The sequence below is a fragment of the Rhea americana genome, unplaced genomic scaffold, assembly GCF_003343005.1.
Source record: "Rhea americana isolate MKP2758 unplaced genomic scaffold, rheAme1 scaffold_101, whole genome shotgun sequence".
Classification (NCBI taxonomy): Eukaryota; Metazoa; Chordata; class Aves; order Rheiformes; family Rheidae; genus Rhea; species Rhea americana.
Window position 1 is genome coordinate 523,180 of NW_028185051.1, and position 20,238 is coordinate 543,417.

The following is a 20,238-nucleotide window of genomic DNA, read 5'->3' on the forward strand; positions in this document are numbered from 1 at the left end:
TTTTTTTTAATCAATACACTTTTCTTCATGGTATAGATATAGGCTGGACAACATCCAGTGGTTATATCAGCAGTGACTGAATCCTGCAATCAGGGAATGCAGAGATGGCTTAAAGCTGCCTTTAAATTCATTCCCCCTTTTTGACTGCATTCAGCATTTTCCTGTCTCTGATAATTTGCTGCTAAAATCTTGTCTTGATGTAATTATTGTTGCTAATTAAAGTTAATGGAGAAGATACTAAAAATCATTAACTGAATAATTGTAACTGTGACACATCTGTCACAGCTTCTTTTTAAAATGCTTATTTATATAAGGAAGAATGCTTAGACTTATTTTTGTGTCCTAAAGATAAGAAACAAAATGCAAAGACAGATCTCTTCTAGAAACATTATAAAATGTTAATGTTATAGAATTGAACTTTGTTTCTGTCTCAGTGATGCAGCACAGGTTGTCATAAGCTTGTTCATAAACCAACGTATCTGTCTAAAAGAGTATTTTGATGCTAGGTCAAGGGAGAACTAGTGTCATAGTTAGCATAGGAGCACAGGCATGATTGCCAGTGCTGAAAACACAATCAGGCCTGTTTCCTGTTGCTCTAAAACTGTTTTTTTWTTATTATTATTATTCAAATGCATTACAGACTATGAGAAAATCAGGTCTGTAAAATGTGACTTTTTCTCTGTAGGAAGTACTAATACCTTTGGTAATATAAAGGAAGAAAACAATTCAAGCATCTGCTTGACAATTAGAGATGCAGGCTTCTGAGAGCTCTTTCTACTGTGGCCTGAGAGGCCCACAGGATTTCTCTGAAAAATTATGCTTTGATATGAAACGTTTCAAATTCTACTGTTACAGACAATTTTTTTTATCTGTACAGCATTTTGAAAGGTTATGAAAAGTAGTTACTTCTCCTTAAGTTTTTTTCAGCATTTAACTGTTGATGATGAAACCTTATAGTTTTGTTTCCTCTGTTACTGTGTGTGAGTTCCACATATGTGAAAGAAAAAGCATGTTTCATAAAAAGAATGTGACTGCCAAACCACAAAAACAGGAACAGTGTGAAACTGGAGTCATGCCTGTAAAACTATTTTTAACTCCATTTTGAAATTTGATCAAATGGCTTGTTTATTGTGATCCTTTAGTTTTTCTTTACATATACTGCAATCTTGTAATAGTTTAGGTGCGTCAACTTTAATGTGCATTATCTGTTCATAACTGTGTGCATGTTTATCAGGAAATTTCACCTTGGTCTGAGAACCTAAGATGGATCCAGAAGAGCAGGAGTTATCTGGTGACTACAGATATAGAAATTATTCTTCAGCAATTGAGAAAGCTTTGAGAAACTTCGAATCATCAAGTGAATGGGCAGATCTTATATCTTCCCTTGGCAAACTCAACAAGGTACTGTATCACAGACATGTTTTCATTTGTTTATTTTTTATTTCTATTAACGTTTTTGTAAATTACCGTACTTGGCACAGGTGAAAAATGACCCAAATAGTGGGTCAAAATAGAAGCAAAAAATACCAGCTAGCAAAAGAAAGGTAAGGAAGTAGCTAAATCAGTGCCTTTTATATGAATGTGAGAAGTTGTGATAAAACCACCAGAACTTTTCATGAAACAGTGTTTGTTTCCTTTATGCAACTTAACTCTGACTTCTTTTTCGAGGAACAAAAACCTCAGGTTGCTAGTTAAACTCACTAAAGCAGCTAAGTAAGTCTTTATAAAGAATAAATGTCACAAGCTTTAATACAGTATCTGAGTCAAAATTTTTATTGAAAACTTATGTTTACTTGTCCATACTCTTGTATTTGGGGAAATAAGTGATTTGCTGATGGTGGTGGGTTTTTTTGTTGTTTTTTTTGTTTTGTTTTGTTTTGTTTTGTTCCAGAGCAGCTCTTGCCCGTATAGGATACAGCTGATTACACCTACATTATAAATGTATGCATTATGGTTCCATCAGCCAGGACTGTGATAGCGGTTTTCCTATATAAGTCTCTTTCTTTCTAGGAAGTGTCCTCTTCTCTTGCTCAAGAAACCGTGTACATTATTTGTCTGCCTTTTGGTCTCTTAATTTAAAGCTCTTCCTGAGCCATATATAGGGCAAGAGTAGTTATAGTCATTGGGAAATAGGATGGGAGGAGAGAGCTCTTACAGGATTCATAAGAAAATACCTGTTGTTATGAGATAAACATCTTGCATGCCTTTAGTGTGGTTGCTGAACCTTAATTCTTCAGTGTTTTCCATGGGAAGGAGGATGAAAACTGAGGGTTTTTTTTTTCCCTAAGGACAACAATGTTTTGTCCTCTTCAGATGAGAGAAGCTGGATATTGCTGAGGCAGTAGGAGTTACAAGTTTCTGCCTTCATTGTTTCTCCCTGATCCCTGCTGATGGGCACATATTAAGGGCCATAAGGATAACCTGAGGCGTTCAGAATGCTTCTTAAATTATTTCTTCTTTTTTCCATTTGAGAGTGAGATAATACTCACCTATGGCAAGTAGGCTTTTATTTTATTGATTTTTTTTAACGTTAACCTAGGTGTATACGCTGTGACTGACTAATGTCTATCTGAAACTCTCATTCAGATATGGAACTGCCAAAATATGCTGCAGCATAGTAGAAACAAAGCAAAAAAGCTTTCAGCTGTTACATCAGCCCATCTGCTGTGGTATTTTGTGGACTTAATCTTCTTAGAAGCAAAAGAGTTGGTAGAAGAAATAACCCCCTGTGTTCATCTGCTTCTGTCTGTTATCTGAAAATAAGGGTGATAGTTCAGAGGAATATTCCACAGACAGGAAGACTATGAAATAAGTTGGCAATAGCTTAACTCTTCTAATTAACTGGGTTTCTTATACCCTGAAACATAAACAGAACTCAACAACAATGTTTGTTTCCAGTATTTTGCTAACATGAGTCTAACTTGTGCTAGAATCAGTTTTTGAAATTTGAGGATAAATAAAAGAGCAGGGAGAGAATGGATAGGAGGAAGATCAACAATATCTCAGTAATAAAATGTTTTAGACTGTATTTTTAACACTGACACAACTATATTCAGGAAGCTGGGTGTCAGTAACAAGTGTAATGATGCCTATTACTAAGCAAGTGTGCCAATGCTGAAGTAGGAAGAGAGAAAAGGAAGAGAGCTGAGGAGCTTGATTGGGGTGGACTTTTCATATTTCTGCAGTAGCATGGAAGAAGCCTAGAAGACACCTCTTAAGCATATGCCTCTTCGGGATTTATGTATTGCTCTCTCGAATTGTGAGTGTTCTTGCTTATATGCTTGTAGTATTTTCTCAGGCTTTTGCTCTTACAGGCAGGGTTCACCAATACCTTGCAATACTAAGTCTCACAAGTTAACACATGCATATAAACCTCTTTCCATATAAACTTACTAGGTTTACCCTTTCAATTCAAGGACTAGAAGAAACAGTATGGGCTCACCTTGTGAGGGGGGAAAAGAATAAAGGGAGTCAACCGAGATCCCAGCTTCATGTTCTTGGCTACCACGAGGCAACACAATCCTTTAGCCTTGGCCGATACAAGTGGTTTTAGATCTTGCAGTTGTTATTTCTCGAGGAAAAGAGATGGTTCTGCTATGTCTTTCTGTTACTATTCAGCCACCAAAGTTAAGCTGGAGGTTTTATTTTCTTAGTTTAAAAAGTCACAATAAAATAAACATCTGTTTCATTATGGCTTTTAGAAGCCACACAAGCAACAGAGAAACTGTTTAACTGAATGGCTTTGTCACTTGAGGGAGATGAGTCTTACCTAAGTTGAGATGTCTTCAGTGTAGGCAGCTTTACCTTCAATCCCTTCTAGGCAGGGAGAGAGGCAAGAGGTGGGTTTTTTGGTTGTTGCTGAGTTTTGTGTGTGTGACTGACTGACTGACCTCATCTTAGAGCTGACGTTTAAGTAGATCAGATGAATCCTGTCCTCGAATTGCATGTGTCCCTCACTGACATCATAGGGAGCCTGAGGTGAGACAGTACGTTTTGCTCATGTTTTCAGCTGAGCTGGGCCTCTAAGGTTAGGTGAGATAACTGTCCTCTGTAGTGTCCTGTGGACATGTTAGAAAAAGCAGCATCTCTCCATCCTTTACTCATACTCACACTTTGTTCATAGAAAAGTTAAAGTCACAAAACTTCTTATGTTACAGTATGCTAATCTGTGTAGTGTGTATGTATTATGCATCATCATAGTGAAGGGGAATCAGTAGAAAGTAATGTTTATAGATGGTTTTAGATGAGAGAAGAGTATAAATGAACATATGGGAACAGATGGCCTTAAAGAAAAGATAAATATGGATATTAATGTTTAATATCCATAGGTTCAGCTTGGCTATGAAACTTACCCATATTCCAGCTGTGAATCTCTTTCTCTCCTTGGCTTCTGTTGAGTCCTAGTGCTAGTTAGTGTAAACCACTCATTTCGTAGCTGCTGCCTATTTAGGCTGCTCTGTGCTTTGAGAAGTAGGATTTAAAGCTGTCTAGATACAGCTTTAAACTGTTTCTGTGGTGTGTGGGTTTTTTTTTTTTTTTTTTGTTTTGTTTTTGTTTCTTCTATAATCCTGCATTTATTCACTGTTTGGAAAGTGCTATGTTGTGCCTAAGGTTTTCAGATGTTCTATACAGATTGCTGCATCCAAAGTTCAGTAATCCTTTTCAGTAGTCTTTGTGCCCAAATGTGATTATGCTATTGCAGATTTTGCTAGCTTGTTTTAATGTTGGAGTAGGATACAAATCTGCAGTTACTTTTGATAGAGGAAATTGCTGATTGTGTTCTTTCACTACTTTTTAAACTTAGAAATAGGTGATAGTTAAGCATATGTGGGCTTGTCAATGAAACAGATGCTTTAAACATAATTTTCACATCCAAAAGCTGCTAGCTCTTTTATTCAGAGTATGAATTCAAAGTATGTAAAATGCATATAAAAGCATTCATATAGGGGGAACTTTTTGAATATTTTGAAAGCCTCTTAATTGCCTGAAGTTATGAAAATCCAATTGCGTGGTTTGTCTGAGTGCTTTTAATCCAGATCATAGGCATATATTTTTCTAGGTGTTTTAAATGTCTGAGTGCAAGTTAACAGTAGGTAAGTAGTAAACAGTAGGTTTGCCAAAGGAAGAGCGGAGAAATAGTAAACACTGGATTCTACAGCCTGCTTTTCTAAGAAAGCTACCAAAGGAGGTTTCTGAAACAGTCTCTAAAACTTRATGGTTTACATAAGAGCACAAAATCTTACTGAGTTTTGGAGGGTGAGTGTTTAAATTCCCCTGTTTGCACAGTTAATCCACATATCGAGAAGACTTTATCTGTTTGACAAGAATGACGGACGGAACTTTGTCATGAATACTGACAGAAATATCTATGTAAACTATTTTTAACAGTTGTCAGATATCATTGGCATGGAGCTTCCATGGAAGCTCAGTAATGACTCTCAATTACCTTGAGATCTGCTGGCAAAGCAGACGGATGCTTCTTTTCCAAGCAGGATGTTCACTTGTAATTGCTGTTCACTATGAAAACAAAATAATGATCTTCGAAAATTAGTTGTTATAGAAGGATTTGTTTCATGCTTACAGCGTGGTTGACTTGCTCAATAATGACAACAGCACTTGCTCTAAAAAAGTACAGTTGCATTGCTTTTTGTCCTTGGCTATAACACAAGTGTGTAAATGGACTATTTCTTATTCCTTGCAATACTAATTTTTAGCTTTCAGTCTGCAATTTCAAGGCATTTGTTTTAAATTTGACTTTCAGTAGAAAGTAAGAATGTTACTTTTTTGTTTCCATAGGCTTTTATTCCATCAAAAGCTTGAAGTTTGATATAATATCAACCAAACATTTGACCTGTTTGGAGGGGAAGTGTGAAGAAACCAAAAAAAAGTGTTGCAACTAGGCAACTCTCTTATCTCAATAGCAACACTTACTATTACAATGTATCTGCTCTTGAGGGGAGAGAAGAGGAGGAGTCTTCCTAAAATATGGATTTTGTGAGCATAGCTGTGAATTACACCAGTTATTTCATATGAGAGCTACTGACCACTGTGTCTTTGTGAAGACTTGTTTGCTGAGTTAACAAATATGGGCACTGCTTGCCATATGTTGCAGACAAGCTGTATATCTTTGAGAAGAAGGGAGGTTTTGCCTTCTAATTGATTTATGGAACATCACCACACCCAATGCATGAATGTAGTGTGTAGAACTGGAGATATGTTATAATGATAAAACCAGGAGTAGGTTTGCTTCTATACATAACTCATATTTTAGTAGTTTCAGCTGTTAACTTTAATATAACTCCAACTCCAGTTTAGTTGCCTGACCATCATCTTTGAACTTCATGCCCCTGGTTTTATGAAAGCTGGAGCTTTGTTTAAGATGTCTTTCATACTTCTTCCTCAGAGGAAGACAAATCATAGGCTCTYCTTCTCCCTTCTTCCCCTACAACCACTGTTGTCTGAAACAAGAATTACAGTAATTCCTAATTGAAAGTAGTTTTATAAATTGATGGGCACACTGCATTATTTTTGTGGAAATCTGACTATGTAAATACAAATATTTACTTCATTTACCTTTTTTTTTAATCTTTGCAAATTGATCAAATTCATCTTTGATGGTGCTATAAAGCAGTGCAGACTTTCTTAAAGTTAAATTCAATACTTGTTCAGAAAATACTTTTCAAGCATGAAGGAAGAAGAATGCCTTGCCTATACAGTAATTTTCTATTATTTATAAAAGAAAAATGTTTATTTTGCAGACAATGCCTTGTGTTTGAGAAGCAGAATAATGTATTCATTGAAGACTTTTTTTAAGCAAGCGGGTCACTAAATATAAGTATCTGAACTTACACAGAAGTGTATCTAAGTTTGCCCACTAAGAAGGTTCTACTAATTCTCAGGATTAAGTAAGTCTAGGCTGTTTGTAGACTTAATGGTTGTAGTGGGAAAGCATGCTTTTTCTGTGTGTTTTGCTCTACCAATAAAGAAAGAGAAGAATTAGGTGAGGAGGGTTTCTGGTCAGAGAAGTTGAGAAAAATGAGCTTCTCATTAGCAGGTTTGAAAATCATACCTAGCTACATTGTAAAATCATTCAGTATCCATCTTTCTCTTAAACTTTAACTTGTTAAGTAACAAACTGTTGATACAGGGAGGGAGGATTTCTTAGGAAAGTCAGTAATGGTAAATGGCAATAGGACAAAAACATGTGGCTATCTCCTTGATAAACATGAGGGAAACTTCCTGGTGACTCTTAATTAAAATCTTTGGATAAAGACCAAAATACTGTTTTTCCTCATTTTATTCAGGTGTTTCCATTAGCGTTTTTGTGTGTATAGCTTTTATGTATGCAGTCTGTATTGTTGCTTGGATTTACTATTTGTATTTTGCTACAGTTAATCATGCTGTGCGTATTTAGTCTTTTGAGAAAGCTAAGCAAAAAGTTTAGATTATAAACCACTAACTGTGGAAACACAAATACGCTTTTGTGTGTGATGCTTGCTTGTTTTTTGGTTTGAGCCACATGTGTATATATTGCTAAAGACAGTCTTCTGTTCCTACTCTTTTATAAGTCACATTAAAAGAAACTGTGGGCATGCTTGTAAGTTAGAGAATGTTTAGCATGTATAAAGCATTTTGTGCAGCAGTTAAGAAAAAARACACTTACTAAAAACCTGAGAACTGGATATGCGTGTGGATGCAAGTCACTATTTGGCGCATGTCTATTTTTTTCCTGATTTAATGATTAGTCTTCACTGTAAAAGCCAAAAGTAACTCTTGGCTCTGCAGGATGGTTGATCTCTCATTGATCTGTGAGAACTAAATGCTGTGGTGATATATTAAGCATAGAGCACTTACTGGAAATTCAGACTCCTCAAGCCAACTCTTACTAGTTGTTCCTGTGGCATTTCTAGCATCACAACTGTTCGTATGGAAAGCAGCTGGAGGGGAGGAGAGAAAGCAGACCGTAAATGGGCTTTCAGCCCTTACATTACTGAAAACAGAGTCAAGTTAAGCTCCTCCAAATCAAAAGAATAAGTGAATAATAGATTCCTAAAGCTGTGAGGAGAGGTGTCCATCTGTTGCCATTAGCACTGGATTCTGAGTGAGATAGCAATTGTTTGGGATAAGGTCTTTGTACAGAACTAAAGATATCAGGCTTGCTATCACAACATTTAACTGCCCGTAACAGTTGATATCTACGATTGTTGAAATGCCATTATAATTTCACAGAGTTGACTGTGTTTTGAGTTGTAGGAACTCAAAATGTGTAAAAATCAAGTTTTTTTAGTTTTTCTGTCTGCTCACAGAAGTTGCTTAACATTTTGAAGTATGTGTATTATCATATGTCACTTTTAAACACTTCTACAACTATGAACTAATTCATGCCTTTTGCGTTCACATTTTTAAAAATTAGACCCGAGTTCTGTAGTTTTGGGGCAACTGAACCTTTCAGTGAAGTGCATGTCAGATCCCCTCTTTGATGGAATAGCTGTTGGTGCAACCACTTTGTTCTAGTATTTTGCAGCATGGCTTAAAATCTTTTGCACCAGCTAGAAGTTCAGAGAAAGCTGTTAACTCTTCTCAGGAGCTGATTCCTGGTTATAGCTTCTGTCCATCTGGGCTTTTCCTTAATCCAAGTCAGAAATCATGTGACAGGTGCTTTTGGAAAGGTAGTTTCATCTCAAAATCCTTCTGATGGATTGGCTGGAACACCTGAAACTATTCTTACTTTATATATGAAGATCACAATAAATCTCTCTAAATCTTTCTTACTGTACAGAGATATCTTCTGATTCTTTAGAAGAAGCAGTGTAGTTGGCATATACATGAAAATCTGGTCTTTTTCTAGGTTGCTATTATTCTCTGAAATTTAGACGTACGCAGGTTTCAGTGTTACCCAGGAGAATAATGCTTAACTCTGAGTTATCCCTGAATATCCACTATTCAACTCTTGAAGTGGCTGAATTTTCCCACTCCCTCCTCTGCTTCTGACTAGATGTTTTGCATATCTATCTTGATGTTTGTGAAGGGAGAGTTCTCATTTGCTGGTGGAGATTTACTTTACATCCTTAGGAAGTGAAATGAGTCAAGTAAGACACTTCATATGAGATGACATTATTTATACCAGATTGTTCTTTGTGTAATAAGCAGTGAATGTTTTTGTTTTCCAGCTAGTTGATACTTAAAGTTTAACTGATAGAATATCTGGGTGGTCTTTACCTGATCTTAAGATTCAGGGAAAAATATTTACAGCTGGCATGCTTTTGTATATATACCAAGGGTGTAGATGTAAATATTTACCAACCAACATAAGCAGAATGTTTCAAAGTCCAGTTTTCAAGCAGTCTTCAGAGTACTATAGACTTTGTAAATCTCTCAAATATAAAGATAATTCCATAAATATAACCTGCTTTAGTTTCAAGTATGGAATGCTGTGTTCTTGCATTCAATCATTTTGACACCTTTTAAAATACAGATCTCATGCTCGTAGGGAGAAGGGAGAGAAATGAATTGTTCTAAATGGCATCTCTGCTTCTATAGTATCTCGGAATGGTGTAACATTTTCGATTACCTGTTAYGAACTCAGCCTTTATCTTCTTGAGTGAAATTTATTTACTAAAATGTCTTTACTAAAAACTGGTCACTGAGCTTAAACAGAGCAGCAAACAGGAAAAGCATGCAATGGTAGTCTCTCAGATTCAGGCTTTTCATGCCCACAGACTGGAAAGTTTTAAATGACAAGTCACACGCACCTTTGAATTGTGATGATTTTTGTCTCTTACTGTTGACAAGAGTATTCAGGAATGTTATAATCATTACTGTGGCTGTTTTATCTTTTTTTATTGAAACAAAACAGGGATGGGGTTAGTGAACTTCTTCATTGCTTTTCTGTATTGAGCCCTTGTGAAGGCATAATAGTTTCTTGATTTTACAGTTGATTAAGAGCTTAAACCTTTTTTAGGTATAAGAGAAGAAACTTCCAGTTTAGAAGCATTGTGTAGAATAAAAATACTATTTAATCTTTGAGGGAGGCAAGAATTTGCCTAATCCTGAAAACATCCCAAATGTTAATCTACCATGAAGCACTTGTTTGCACTAGCAGACAATGATCAAAGAATGAAGTAGCATTTATTTGTAACCTCTTTTTTTTAATAGTCTGTTTCTGAATTGAAGAGAAATATTTAATTACCCTGCTAAACTGCATGCGTAGTTCAAAGGAAAAGGCTGTGTGATTTGTTTTTCCAGGGAGTTGGCCTACCTGCAATACTTAATTAATTCCTGTTCTAAATATCTTATACATCAGTACAGTGGCCATAACCACTTAATAAAGCTTATTGAACGTAGCCACACAAAATTACAAATAATTTCTAAGATACCATTGTCCCAGCTAATCATGTCTGCTTTGGAGCAGAGTGGAGCAGAAGTTATTTTTTTTACTTCAGCTATGTTTGTGTAATATATAAATATTTGTGTCATTTGTATTTATATAAAAGTTTACAGGGAAAGTTAGTAGTTAAATTCTTTCTTTATTTCCAATCCTTAAAAGCAAAGACATTCTTCTTGTCCCTTCCTGGCTTCCCTTCTAAATAGATAGAGATATCCTGTATTTGTCCTCTGCACCCTCCTTTGGCTTTGATTTCCAGCCTCAAAGGAAAGGAACAACTTAGAACAATCACATTTTAAAGAATGATTTGATATGAAAACTCAAATGCAGATCTCCACTGCATTAATATAACAAAATGCTTTTATGAGAGAAAATTCTTGAATGCGTTATTTAATTCTCAGTTTGCTAGTAGGAAACATTTGAAATGCAGGCATATTTTATATTTCTTATGTTGCAGCTGTTCAGTCTAACCTCCTTTTTTTGCACAGGCTCTTCAGAGTAACCTAAAGTATTCATTATTGCCAAGACGTCTGATCATCAGTAAAAGATTATCTCAGTGTTTGCATCCAGCACTACCTAGTGGAGTACATTTAAAGGCACTAGAAACCTATGAAATAATCTTTAAAATTATTGGGACAAAATGGCTTGCCAAGGACTTATTCTTATACAGGTAAACTTCTCTTTAAAAGCTTTTTGCGTTTCACAATGTATTTCAATTAGCTAAATGATTTTTTTCTTCTCTCTCTCTCTCTCTTTCTCTCTCTCTCTCTCTCTCTCTCTCTCTCTCTCTCTCTCAATAAAAAACAGCTCTGGTTTGTTTCCTCTGCTGGCAAATGCAGCAATGTCAGTGAGGCCTATTCTCCTTGGTCTATATGAGAAATACTTCCTTCCTCTCCAAAAGTCTCTCCTACCTGGTCTTCAAGCTTTTATAATTGGACTGCTGCCTGGATTGGAAGAAGGGTCAGAAATCTATGACAGGTGAGAACTAATGTTAATTTAAAAGCAATATACAATCTATCTTCCTTTTATTCTTCTAGGAAATTCTCAGGAAATTTCTGTTGGSTGCCTGTGTAAAGAGAGGGATTCATAAAGGACTCCTTCAGGTGGAAGAATGATGAATCCCTGGAAGGTGCAAGGCATAACGTTAAAGTAGAAAAACCCCTTTCCCCTTCTATCCTCATTTCCAAAGAAGGATAGCAGAGAAGAGGGGAAAAAAATAAAATCAAATGTTTTGAGAAAAAAGAGTAAAAAATATATTTAGAACTCCTAAATAACTACCCTTACTCCTCAAACCACTGCTCTGTTGACAAATTATTTAAATATTGTAATACTAAGGAGAACAACTGAATTCTATCATCTTTTTAGTCATTCTATACCAGATGATTACCCTTAGGTTCTGCAAACTCTAGCAAGAGGCAACGCTTCCACATTCTTTGTGGAAAAAGTATCTCACTTTTGGGTGCAGATGACAGTAATGAAAATGGCATTCAGTGTGACATAGTTGTGATCAGGAAGTGTGCTGGGAAGAGCAGCTCAGCACCCAGTTATGTAATGATTTTCACTTCATTAACCAGAGCTCTTTTGTAAGATCTTGTAAAGCTAAACCACAGTAGGTTTGATGAAGATATTTCTTTACTTAACAGTTGTTGAACACTGTATTTGTAATGCGCTTACTTCTCTATTTCCAGTCTGGATGTGTTGGCTTGGCATTTATTGAGTCTTGTGTGTACTTAAGAAAAGAAAAAAAAAAAAAAAAAGAAAGATGCCACGCTACATAGATCACCATAAATAAACAAAATAGTTCTACATATGATGCTCCCTTAAAAGAAGGGGAGGGCATTAAATTTAAGATTTGTCTCAGTTGCTGGAGCAGCTAAGAATAGATTGTAGGTGTTCTCAAACTGATGAATTGTTTTCAGTTGCTGATACCAAGACACTGGATCTATGGTAAAGGGCATACCTCTTACACATCTGCTGTGGAAAGATGAATTTTAGCATGTGCTTTCTGTCAGGCAAACTTGTTTTTAAAAACTAAAAAAAATGGTCATATATAGTTTTCTTTTTACTGTTTTACTGCTGATTTTGTGCATGCATTTTTTCCTTGAATCTAAAAGGCTTCAGGCAGATAGGAAATTTAAGGAAATCCAGCTTATTTTGAAAATAGCTAAATTTGAAGTAATGATAATGGCAGATTATGGCCAACCAAAATCCTCTACCTGTTTATGGCTTTGCAAACACGCTTACACACTCACTCTTCCCTTTTAACAAAAAGGACTGCAGGCAGAAACTGACAATAAAAATATTTCATGGTGGAATATTAAAATCATTTGAATTTCGTTTTGTGAAATAAGCATAAAATGAGAAAGTCATTCCTTAATTTCTTCATTGCGATGATTCGATTCCAGAAAGGTAGACCAAAATGTTGTCAGATGTTTTAGATTCCTCCCCCCCCCAACACACACACACACACACACACACACACACAGTGCTCCATAGGAGACTCTACCTTGAGAGTTTTCAGGCTCTCTGACTTCTTGGACTAGCCCTAATGCATCTCTGTTGTCCCTAGAAATGGCAGAAGTACTAGTTCAGATCATGCTCCAGCCTAGACACTCTTTCCTTCTAATGCTTAAACATGTGGTTTGACATGTGGCTTCTTTATACAGAGATAGGAAAAGAACATCAGTCCTGTTTTCTTCSCATCCTATACTATACTGAACTTCCCTACACATCTCCTACTTCTCCATTCCTCACGTGAGGTTTCAATTCCTATACATAGTGAAATACCAGAGTACTAACAGAGGTGCCAAAGCAGAGACTATGCCCCCATTTCTCCAGTGTCATTGCCTTCAAATTAATTTCCATGTACCAGTCCTGTGTGCAAGAACTCTGACAAAGTGTCATTTTTTTTCCTGAAGTTTTTGTTTACTTAATGACTTTGAAAGCCAGTGTACAGTCTGGAAATTGGAAGATAATGCTACATATTCATACTTGCAAATCAATGAGTTCAATTTTTAAGTCTACAGTCAGCTTAAATTACTTCCAATTCAGGAACATGCTGTATCTCAGCTTTAATTTAGTGAATGTGCACAGTGACAAAGAACTGAGGGATTTCTTTTGTACAGTCAAAAATGTGCTGGCCATTTTCAGGTGACAAGGGCAATGCTGATAATGCAAAGAGGAGGAAATTAATTCTGTGACTACAATACTAATTCTCTCCATAGCTGCCATTTTACGATTATAAGATTGAATCGACAAAAATGCATTTTCTCACGGTAAATATATTTCCCTACAGAACAGATGCTTTGCTTGTGAAGCTCTCCTTATTAATGGGCAAAGAAGTGTTCTTTGGAGCACTTTGGGGCAGTGTTCTGGTCAGCCCATCCATCAGGCTGCCTGCTTCCCTCTTTGTTGTCAGTCACATCAACAGAGAGCTGTCTGGAAAACAACAGAAGTACATGCTCGGCACTGACTATAAGCTCACGGTAAGTTCATTTTGCTCCTAGTGAAATAGTTTTACCTAGCACAATGCCAGAATGCTAGCAAGTTGTGCCTTCTCTCTATTAAATTATAATGACACGCTTTTACCCTTACTTTAGAGTGAAAGTAAGAGAAGCTCTGAAATGTCCACAGCTTAATACGGTTATTTCATGGGAGCATTTTACGTGAAGTATAGCAGCAGATCTCCCATACGGGTTTTGATCAGCCTGCAGTATCTTAGTCTTCTGGAGTGTCTGTAGGTTTTGGTAATCAGTACTGTACAGAGCCTTAAAGGACTGACTCTCTTGTAAATCAGAAAATAAACCTAACATCTCCTTCACCTATTCTGTTTTTGCATTTAAGATGTTTCTTGAAGTGTTTTTTCTCCACTACAAGCACCTTCTGACATTATTTCAGAACAATATTTGAAGGCTTTGTTTACTATGATATTAGCATACTTTTGTAATCCTAGAAGAGAATTCTGAAGCTTAGCATCTTTTCCCTCCAGCCACCCCTTACCCTCTGCCCCAGTCAAATGGAAAACTTCAGTAGGTAGTAATTTATGTTTAATTCCAGGGATGGAATAACTAATGCTGGTACGAATATTTAATATCTGCATTTCATAAGACTTCACATTCTATCTGATAGCTAGTGATATCATATTGTGACATTCTGTATTGTTACAAAACCAAGTATGAGTATGAATGATACTTTAACAGTGTTCCACAAAAACAGTTTTTCTTAATTTATTTTTAAAGGGGGAGGTGTATGAGTGATTGCACTCTTTTCTTAACAAAAAAACATTCACATGTAATCAAGTTTACTTTATGTCCTACTCCTTTTCGTTATTTTCAATGGTCATATTTCATATGTTAACATGAAGTAAAACACTATTTTTCTTTCTTCTCCTTTTACAGATAAAATCTTTGTGCACATCAGTATTGGATTCAAATGTCCTTGTGCAAAGAAACACTCTCGAAGTGATTCTGTTCTTCTTCCCATTTTATACAGCCTTGGTAAGAGGACTATTTTAGTATTGTCACAAGGGCACTTGGTGTGGAAAGATGTTCTTTCTGAATACAGTCCAGCTCCCACTTCTATTATTACCAAATGTCAGAATCTTGTACCTTCAAAACCAATAAATGACTTTGGGGTYTTTTTTTTTGTTCCCTATCTATTTTAGTAGCAACAGAGGCTGTTTCTGAAACTCTTTACAGCTAACCTGATTGCATCCTCAGAATATATCCTCAGAATGTTTCAAATGTAGCTGTGCTTTAACAGTGCATGTTTCATGATATCTGAATGTGCTTGAAGTATTCAGGCCTGAGAAACTGCACATGGAATAAATACAGATTCCTTTAAGTAGGATGTGAGCGTTTGGTGATGTCTGCATTGAACTGCAGTATTTTCATAAAAGGCTAGGAAAACAAGCAGTGCTTGAAACATGAGCTCTTCCCCATTATTTCCTAACTTAGCTTGTAGTATGGTTGGTATTTTGAAGGTACCAACTAATTTTTAAGTCTTCAAGTATAACATAATGAAGTCTTCAGTATTTTGAGCTTAATTGTGGCTCTGCACTGTGAATGTAAAAATAATCATATACCTGTATCAGATTTCTTGAGATTTTAGTATACAAAAGTTCATTGTTGATGGTTTCTTGCTTTTTTTCTTTCAAAACACTAATAATCCAGTTTTAAAAGCTCCTCACCAATTTGACTTGTTTCAYTGCTTGTAAACAGCTAAGTTATCTTTGCTCTTCATCCTAGGATTCCAATGAAAGCGCTATCCTATTGCACAGGACTGATTTAGTATATATTCTCTCATCAGCTACACAGACACTGTTGAGGAGAGACATGTCGCTCAATAGAAGATTGTATGCATGGTTGCTAGGTACTATACGATTTACTGTGATGTTAAATGTACTAAATATCTTAGAAAAACTCCGTGCTTAAAAATGCAATGTGCTTTTTTGGTAGCTGATGAATGATGATAAAATAGAAAGCATTGTTTAGTTGCCATTTATGAAGTATGGGTTTTAAAAAAAAATCACACATTCATTTGGCAAACAGGTCTTCTCTTCATAGGTTAAATTCATTCCACTATCCTGAATCACAGGGTGGAATCATAGAATCAGTAAGGTTGGAAGGGACCTCTGGAGATCATCTAGTCCAGCCTCCCCACTCAGCAGGGTCACCTAGAGCATGTTAGACATGCATCCAGGTGGGCCTTGAAGATCTCCAAAATATCTGATGAATTATTTCTAGTCTCTGCTGTGGTTCATTCTGAACCACATATGGTTCATTCTGACGTGGTTCACTGGTCTGAATGGAGTGGGAAGCTATTTTATCCTCTCTCTTCAAAAAGGAGTAGTCTATTAACGATTCCCGGGTGGGTTTAATTGTCAAGGAGGGGCTGTGAGGGAAGCTATAGCTTCTCCCTATCTGCATTCCTTTAAGAGCATCAGAGGAGATGGTAAGTGATAGGTTGCAGCCATATAGTTGCGTTAAAGTCTGCCTTTGCTCACCTTAGAGCTGGATCTAAGCTTGACTTCAATTTATATTCAGTATAGTACATCTGGGTATCACAAACTATTCTATGCGGGCTCTCCCTGGGCAGTATGTGAGTTAGTTTCAAGTAGAGTGTTAGAACAAAATATTTTAAATCTATGCAGCTTAAAATTCCAAAGATTAAAGTGACAATATGCAATGTGATTTTTTTCAATATTTGTATAGCTGATCTTGAATTGTGCTCTGTAAATGTTGTAAATGTGCTCTGTTTCTCTGTAGTCATGATGCTTTTATTTAATTCATAGGTTCTGATATTAAAGGGGATGCTTTTGCTCCAGACTCTACAACTTCTGAAGACCATGCTATTTATTTTTTTGGAAAATACTCCAAAGATCTTTTAGTTGAGGTTGGTATTCATTTTATATGGGTATAGTTATGATCTTTCTAAACTTTACACCAAACTGTATCTGATTGTTCACTGTACACTGTGCTTGGTTTGTCCTTCAGAGCTTTCTTTCCCTAAAGATAGCACCCTTTTGCTGGTTATATTTTCAGCTATCCAGATGTATTCTATGTTGAGTCTGTCCTGTTACTATATGTGCTTTCAGTATAAATGGAATCTAATGAAACTAAAGAGTATCATTGAAGGACTGCCTGAATTATTTAAAAAAATTTTTTTTTTTTGAATAAGATCTATTCTTGCATGTATCTTAGGAGAGGTCTGACAAGTGTGGATAATTGAGATTTCCTTGTAGCTGGTAATAAACAAAAGAATCAAGCTCAAAAACACTTCAGCTGTTAAAATGGCAATATTTCTTCTTCATATAACATTTAGATGTTTTCTTTCTGATAGAGTTTGGTTGAAATTTTACATCAGAAATTCTCAGAGTCTGACGTGGAAGAACGGCATCAAGCTTATTTGAAACCTTTCCGCATCCTAATCAGTCTCCTTGACAAACCTGAAATAGGTAATATTATTTGTCACTTCTGTTGTGACTACTAAAGACTGTTATAATGATGACTTAATGTTCATTACCTTTAGAAGCAGGACTGGGACAACACCATGCAGAGTAATTCTGAATGTGTGTATGTGGCATATTACTGTGCAGGGGGACTGTTTCCTTTTCTGTCACTCCAAAAGGAGTGACACCGGTTCAGAGCAGTGTCCAGCCTGAGTTGTGTGAATGAGTTGGCTCTGTGGCTAGTACTTTGCAGGTTAGCTCTAGCTTTTCTGCAGAACATTGCAATTTGTAGCATGGACGTATCCCAGTGTGGATGACTCTTCCGTGCCCAGAGCTGCAGTCAGGGAGTCCAGTTAGAACCACTTGCTCTAGCCTCAGTGTTGTGGTCAGTTCATTCCTTGGAGCCTGATCTCTAATATCCTGTCAGGTTTTCTTTTCTTTTTCCTTTTTTACTTTTTTTTTTTGGTCTTGAAAGGAAGCTTCTATCAGGAAAAATACCCATGGTTTCTTGGGTTTGTTTCCAGCTCTTGGCTGTGCTTACGGCCTTCCTGTGGGGTTGCCTCAGATTCTCATGACAGTGTTGCTTTTCCATACGCTGTAGTCACACAGGCAGCTTATGGTGTTACTGCTGCCAAAATCAGCAGAGCCATTTACCTGCAGTTACTGCAGCAGGAAGTAACCTGCTAGGGATGTGAAGAGGTGGGAGCACTGCTGTCAGTAACACTGCAGGCCTGCGCTGACCTGATGCTGCTATGGGAGCTATAGTTTGAGGCTCCATGACTGAGCAGTGAAGAATTTCCACGTCTTTCCAGGGCTGTCACATGTCTGTCCTGTTGTGTACATAAAGTCCTCAGCTCCACAAGGGTGAGGTCCTGCCAGCCGTTCTTTTAAAGAGCAAGTTCTCCTTTTTATGTTATGTTTTTAAACAACAACAACAGAAAAAAGGCCAAAGTGACTTGACAAATTTGGGGGATTTAATGGTATTCTGTAAGAATCTTCTAAAGATAGGAGTCTTTTGTCAGTGTCATATAAAACAATTTTAAGTATGAGAAGCATGTTAACTGGTAGTTGTTAGAAGCTAATACAATCTGACTGGCTGTACCTCAGTCAATTTTTTTTATTTATTATTTATTTTATTTATTTATTTATTATCCTGGAGAGGAGAGGGAATTTACCATTGACTAAGCCAGTAGTCTATAGCATGAATAAAAATCATGTAACTGATACTAAATGCTTTACTGGCAGTTGGTTTTGCGGGCTTTCACATCTGGCAAGATTGTTTTGTTTCATGGATCAGGAAAGTCCTTCTAAGTACATTTCCTGGTAAAGAATTATCAAAGCAGTGACAGGTAGAATGAGGATTCAATTTTACTTATCCAGCAAATGAATGCTACCTTGGCAGAAGCGGCCAAAGCAGTTGTTAGCCTAAGACATTGGTACTAATGTCTCCTTCAGCTGTTAGATCTAGCGTGAAAGGACACACAGAGTAGTGAGATTCTAGAGACAGTAAGTCAATGTAAAGAATGTTACTTATTTTTTAAAAACATCGAAAACCAATCAGAGTTAAAGCATTTTTATTTCCTGACAAAAATGCTAGAGGARCAGTCGACAAAAGTCATTAGATTAATCAAAAAATTTATAACCTATTTTACCAAGTAGACGGCAGATACTGTCCTTCATTTTATTTTGCTAATAATCAGTGTTAATCTGAACTACAAATAAGGAATATTTAGCTAAATTACATCATAAAGCTCGTTTCTTCTGTTCCATCCCACACAAAAAATGCAAATTCTTTATCCCAAGCGAATATGACTTTCACTTCCTTTAAAATGGATTTAGTGAAAGAACCTTTTTTTAAGGTAGCAGACTAGAACATAAGCAAAAATCTTTGACCTTTACTGCTATTTTTAGTTACTTAACTTCTGTTTTTAGAAGCAAAATGATTCATACACTTTTTTTAATGGTTTCATGCTTAGAGTGTTTTACACATTAATTGCTCACCTTCTTTATACACAATTGCAGATAAAAAACAGGCGGTGCTGACCCTTGAAAATTAACTGTATGTTAATATGTATTTATAATATATTTAGTCACCCAAACTTCCTTAATCACTGACTATTCCAGCTTCTGTACCTCAAAAAAATTTAATGAGGTCAGTAGGTTAAATGCATATAGGAAAATCTTCTGCTTGTTTTCTTCCTGGATCCAGACGTAGTGATTATTTTTGGCATGTCAGCTGTAAGTTTACCACATAATTATGTCCATTTACAAATGACTGAGGTAACTAAGAACAATGTAGGTCATATTGTAATGTCTTAAGTGTAACATAGAATCACTGCTATTGCTTTCCAAATTATGCCTTAGCATTATGAAATGAACAATTACAGACTTTGCAATTTTAAAACTTTATTTAACTAAGTATTTAACTAGGATATTTTTAAAAATATAGCATTAAGAAAAATACATAAACATTCTTTCCATATTTAGTATTCATGAGATTTCATTTTAGTTTTCCCTAATTTAAGTCTATAAAAGGTTGTCACTGAACAGCCTTGCAATCACTTTGGTGTAATTACTGAAGTTGTTTTTTCCTTTGATTGTAGGGCCACAGGTTGTTGGGGATTTGTTCCTTGAAGTAATTAGAGCCTTTTATTCCTACTGCAAAGAGGCACTTGGCTCTGATCTCAAACTTAGCTACAATCAAAGTGGCAACATTCTTACAAGGTATAACTACAGGTTTTCAACTGCTAACTGAAACTGTATCACTTTTATTAGCTTAATAAAATCTAACCAAATTAAGGGAAGTTAAGCTTTTAGCAAGCTTAACTTCTTTCTGTATAAAGTCTCTTTTCTGTGACTTTCCTAGCATCTTTCCCCTTGCACACTTCATATCTGTCTTTGTTTG

The 20,238-nt window shown here is 36.2% G+C and overlaps 1 protein-coding gene across 2 annotated transcripts in view; it reads left to right on the forward strand.

Annotated features, from left to right (window-relative positions):
• The window catches only part of DOP1B (DOP1 leucine zipper like protein B), a 50,931-nt gene that overhangs the window by 1,017 nt on the left and 29,676 nt on the right, over nucleotides 1-20,238 (forward strand). For both annotated transcript variants that reach the window (XM_085304673.1, XM_085304662.1), the window contains exons 2-10: nucleotides 1,235-1,401; nucleotides 10,873-11,054; nucleotides 11,192-11,362; nucleotides 13,680-13,869; nucleotides 14,782-14,880; nucleotides 15,631-15,754; nucleotides 16,677-16,777; nucleotides 17,225-17,339; nucleotides 19,937-20,057. In XM_085304673.1, the coding sequence (XP_085160799.1) occupies nucleotides 1,264-1,401; nucleotides 10,873-11,054; nucleotides 11,192-11,362; nucleotides 13,680-13,869; nucleotides 14,782-14,880; nucleotides 15,631-15,754; nucleotides 16,677-16,777; nucleotides 17,225-17,339; nucleotides 19,937-20,057 (1,241 nt within the window). In that variant the 5' untranslated portion in view covers nucleotides 1,235-1,263. The remainder of the gene's footprint in view (nucleotides 1-1,234; nucleotides 1,402-10,872; nucleotides 11,055-11,191; nucleotides 11,363-13,679; nucleotides 13,870-14,781; nucleotides 14,881-15,630; nucleotides 15,755-16,676; nucleotides 16,778-17,224; nucleotides 17,340-19,936; nucleotides 20,058-20,238) is intronic.